The 4,561-nt window shown below is 34.4% G+C and overlaps 1 protein-coding gene across 1 annotated transcript in view; it reads left to right on the top strand.

Annotated features, from left to right (window-relative positions):
* The first annotated feature begins 497 nt into the window (after positions 1-497).
* The window catches only part of HPRT1 (hypoxanthine phosphoribosyltransferase 1), a 22,558-nt gene continuing 18,494 nt past the window's right edge, over positions 498-4,561 (top strand). Inside the window, exons 1-2 of the mRNA XM_024746585.1 lie at positions 498-599; positions 2,005-2,188. Of these exons, the coding sequence (XP_024602353.1) occupies positions 592-599; positions 2,005-2,188 (192 nt within the window). The 5' untranslated portion in view covers positions 498-591. The remainder of the gene's footprint in view (positions 600-2,004; positions 2,189-4,561) is intronic.

Raw genomic sequence — 4,561 nt, 5'->3', positions numbered from 1 at the left:
TTGGTGATTTTTTTTTTCCTACTGTGAGATGAGAGAGACTCTTTGGGTTTGAGGTGGGGAACAGCAGTTTTTCTTGCTCACTGTGATATTTAACTTGCTAGACTACACTGTATTAAGCATTTTTTACTAAATTTTCAAACATTTGCAAAAGTCGGGAGAATAATATAATGGCTCTCCATATACTCATCACGCGTTTATAATATTGTCAAGATTTTGCCACATTTGTCTTAGCTCTTTAAAGTTTTTCTTTTACTCTGCTGAACTAAAGAAAATTTCATGTCATTTTACTTCTGTAATCTTAACTATTCATCTCTAAAACATGTGGCTGATTTCTTATATAACTAATTCATTATCATGCCTACGAAATTACAGAAAGTTCTTGATATCATACCTAAATTTCTGTGATAGGCTAAGGGTTCTAAACGTCTAAATCCAATCAAGTGTTTGTATCATGAAATGCTCTCACTGAAAACAGCCATATTTCTTTTTCAGATTAGTGATGATGAACCAGGTTATGACCTAGATTTATTTTGTATACCTAATCATTATGCTGAGGATTTGGAAAAGGTGTTTATTCCTCATGGACTAATTATGGACAGGTTAGTACGATCTTAAATTGAAATTTTGTTTTTTTCTTATATTAATTTCAAGTGTCAGCAACTGTTTTAAGTAGTTGATGTTTGGACATGAACTAGACCAGCTTGTCACATAATAGATGCTTTCTGTTTTAAAAGCCCTCTTGACAAAAACGGGAGGAAGGGAGAGCTTACTAATTACCCAGTATAAGTCATGGTATACTGGGAATCTGTAGGGAGTAGAATAAAGTAAATATTGAAGGGAGATTGGAAGAATGAACTCTAGGCACAAAGTCTTTGATTTCTCAACCCTGAACAGGGTAACGGACTGGGGCTGAATCACGGGAGGGCAAGGTCAGATTTTGATGATTATGCACGTCTAGCTTGAAAATTTCCTGTTAAATGAATCGCACTGAAAAACTTTACTTGTTATTTAAATGCTTGCCTTGTGTGTCTGGCTGTTGCTTTTTATTTTAAAATTATAATATCAATATTATAACTCTATTCTAATATAGCTATATTCTAGAATTCTAAAATATTCTAACTATAGAGGCTTAAACAAGAAGAGTGAAGTTCTCTCAGCCTGCTGTACACATTTCCTCCCTATACATTGGCCATGTACATATACTATATATTTTAACACATGGGTATTACTATCATATAGGTCTACAATTTATTGGGCATTTTTTCATATTAATACATCCAGAACTATCTCATATATTTTAAAGGTTGCATGGCATTCCATTTTCTGGCTGTACCATAATTGATTTAACCAGTTCCTTATTGATTAGGTGCAAGATGTCTCCATTATTTTGCTTTTGCAGATCATACTAGAAGGGAACATCGTTTTATAGATGTTTGGGCAGTTGCTCAAATTTATCCACGGGGAAATTTTGTGACAAGGGGAAGGTGTTTATTGAATGTTTTGATACTGCCAAATTATCCTCCAAAAAGTTTATATTAATTTATACTCCCAGTGGTATATGAGAGTGCTCTTTCCTCACAATCTCTTCTAATATTGTATTATTGGAATTTGCTGGTTTGATAGGTGAATATTGTATCTTATTTTAATTTGCGTTTTTAAAATTTATGATAGATGTAACAGTACACTTGGATTTGGAAGGTTTTTGAAATTTTTATCTTCACTTTATGAGCAAGGACAATATACTTCATGGGGGCAAAGGATGTGTTTTGTTGAAGTTTAATCTTTTTTTTTTTAATGCTTGGCTGAGCCTCGCAGCTTTCGGGATCTGAGTTTCCCAGACCAGGGATCGAACCTAGGGCCACAGCAGTGAAAGTGCCGAGTCCTAACGACTGGACTGCCAGGGAATTCGAAGTTTAATCCTTAAGGGATGTTTGTTGTAAAGTTTAAATGTTCCTTTTATAATATAATTTAATTTCTATTAAATTCTTGATTTTATTTCTGGAGGACTGAACGGCTGGCTCGAGATGTGATGAAGGAGATGGGAGGCCATCACATCGTGGCCCTCTGTGTGCTCAAGGGGGGCTATAAATTCTTTGCTGACCTACTGGATTACATCAAAGCACTGAACAGAAATAGTGATAGATCTATACCTATGACTGTAGATTTTATCAGACTGAAGAGCTACTGTGTAAGTATATTTAATGCATGTTTAAAATAAACGTGGCATTTTTATTATATGTCCTATATGTATGAGCTTTAACTGCTTATATATAAATTCCATTAGCTTATAACTTATACAACTAAAGAACCAAAATTGATCTACATAATAGATAAAAACAAAGCCATATGAATTCAAATTAACATTAATTTGACGTGAAGGACTATGTTTTGCTGAAATAAAAACAAAACAAAATAAAAAAACCCATGGCAGCTGTAGGTTTTCCTGTATGTTTTTGAAGCTCTGCAAACTATACTTACATGTTCATTTTACTTGGTTAGAGTGAGAGTTTCTAATATATTCCCTAGTACTGTATATCCAAGTGAATATTGTCTTTTTCAAACTAGTCGCCTATACTTATTTTAAAGGTTCTTTGGTTTACTTTAGTTTTGTTTTGTTTTGGATTTTGAAAAACCCGTTTTCGGAATTGCTCTTGGGACTTGGGGGATATACTCTTTTGACTGTACTTACTGGTGGCAGATGTCCTCTCTGGAGCTAGATTGACTTGAGGGGGAGTCGTATTTGGAATTAGGTGTGAGTAATAAGGTGGGTCAACAGTTGTCTCTTAGAAAGCGCGTATGGAGCGAGAGCATTAGCACATTGAAAAGACCACTTTTGAGTCACAGTCGCTTTGTCTGTGTCACACAATCTCAAATGCTTCAGAATATTGACACTTGTGTGGTGAACCAAAATCCAAGTCATCTTTACTCGTGAATTTCATCATCCACAATTTCTTTGATCGTGTGAATGTTTGATTTTTATTACTTCATACTGTTGCTTTTTTTCTGGTTGCGTGTTGTCATTGTAGTTCCCGAGAGTTACTCTTTTCCTTAAAAATAGGATTTTTCCTAGCTTCTTCAAGGATTAGAATAAATGTCTGATCTTTGCTCTTTCATGAATCAGTATTGTAGTGCATCTTTGTAGAAACTTGGCTTATGTTTACATTTTCATTGAGCATAAGACCACTTATCTACATTTAACTTTCAGCCTCCATTCTCTTCGTTAATCATCTGTTTGACCCAAGTCTTTGACCTTTTCCCCATTTTCATCAGTCCTGTGGGTGATTGGACAGCCATTTAAGCATTATCATAGACATTTTCCCTATCCTGTTAAAACCCTTTGTGCTCATATATCATGACATTACTTCATACTCATAAGCTCCTTTTAACTTGTCTGAGTCTCACTTGAATTAAAGACTTGCTTAAATACAAAATTTGGATTTTTACTCAACAGAAGTTATTTATTTTGCTGGTTTACACTAAGATTTAATTCTAGGCAGTATAGCTGCCCAGGCTTTAATATGTTGTTGCTTAGAGGCAAAACATGGGCTTACAGTCCAGGGCTTGATTTCTCTGTTTGGTCTTCTTAAGCACCGCCCTCCCCCCCGCCCCCCACATGTGCACATAAAAATTAATTTTGTTACTTTATGACTTATACTTCATTGCTCTGGGGACTTGTGCAGAATGTCCTTTCTTTGAAAAGAAGGCTCATTAAAAAACTGAGAGGAGTTTAATATTTTTAAGAGTATTTTATAGTTATAGAGCAATTTTGAAGCGGTAGAAACATTTTGACATTTTAATTCCATTTTCTACTTTTAGTTTTCTTCCTGTTAGTTGTTTTTTATTTTTATTTTTTTGTTTGTTTGTTTTTGGCCACGCTGCGTGGCATGCAGGATCTTAGTTCCCCAACCGGGGATCGAACCTGTGCCCCCTGCAGTGGAAGCGTGGAGTCTTAACCACTGGACCACCAGGGAAGTCCTAGTTTTTTTCCTATTAGTTTCAGATCTTAGAGGATTGTTAAGCTGAACTCCTCAACTGATAAAAAGCGTTGGAACATTCAACATGATTAAAGCAAACATTTAGGTAAATTTTCACATAGAGAAAAAAATATCTGTTCTGTTTTATGTGAAATTCTGTGTAGATTTACTACTAAACAATAGAAATTAGGAAAACCATATACTTTCTGTTGATTTGAAGCAACATTTCTACCCTATTTAATAATTCATCAGCTTGTTGTGGAAGATGTTCACATGTGCCTATAAAAAAACAAGCAATTTAATTTGATATAATCATAAAATGGGAATTTAAAATTGCAGCATCAGTAACATTGATGTTAATGCAGTTTTACATGTTGATCTTGACCACTTTGAAACAGTGAATTAAACATTAACTGTTCTGTACTTATCCTAAAGAAATGCTCCACGAACTATTAAATGTTCCCAGAATCTATAAAGAGCCATAATAATATTAACACACCCCATCTAGTTTTTCTTCAGAACGAAAATTGTATTTTTCCGATTAAAAAATACATGTTTATTATAAAGAACATACAACCATGAGGAAT

Source organism: Neophocaena asiaeorientalis, unplaced genomic scaffold, assembly GCF_003031525.2.
Source record: "Neophocaena asiaeorientalis asiaeorientalis breed wild unplaced genomic scaffold, Neophocaena_asiaeorientalis_V1.1 scaffold1019, whole genome shotgun sequence".
Classification (NCBI taxonomy): domain Eukaryota; kingdom Metazoa; phylum Chordata; class Mammalia; order Artiodactyla; family Phocoenidae; genus Neophocaena; species Neophocaena asiaeorientalis.
This window is presented reverse-complemented; position numbering and strand designations above follow the sequence as displayed.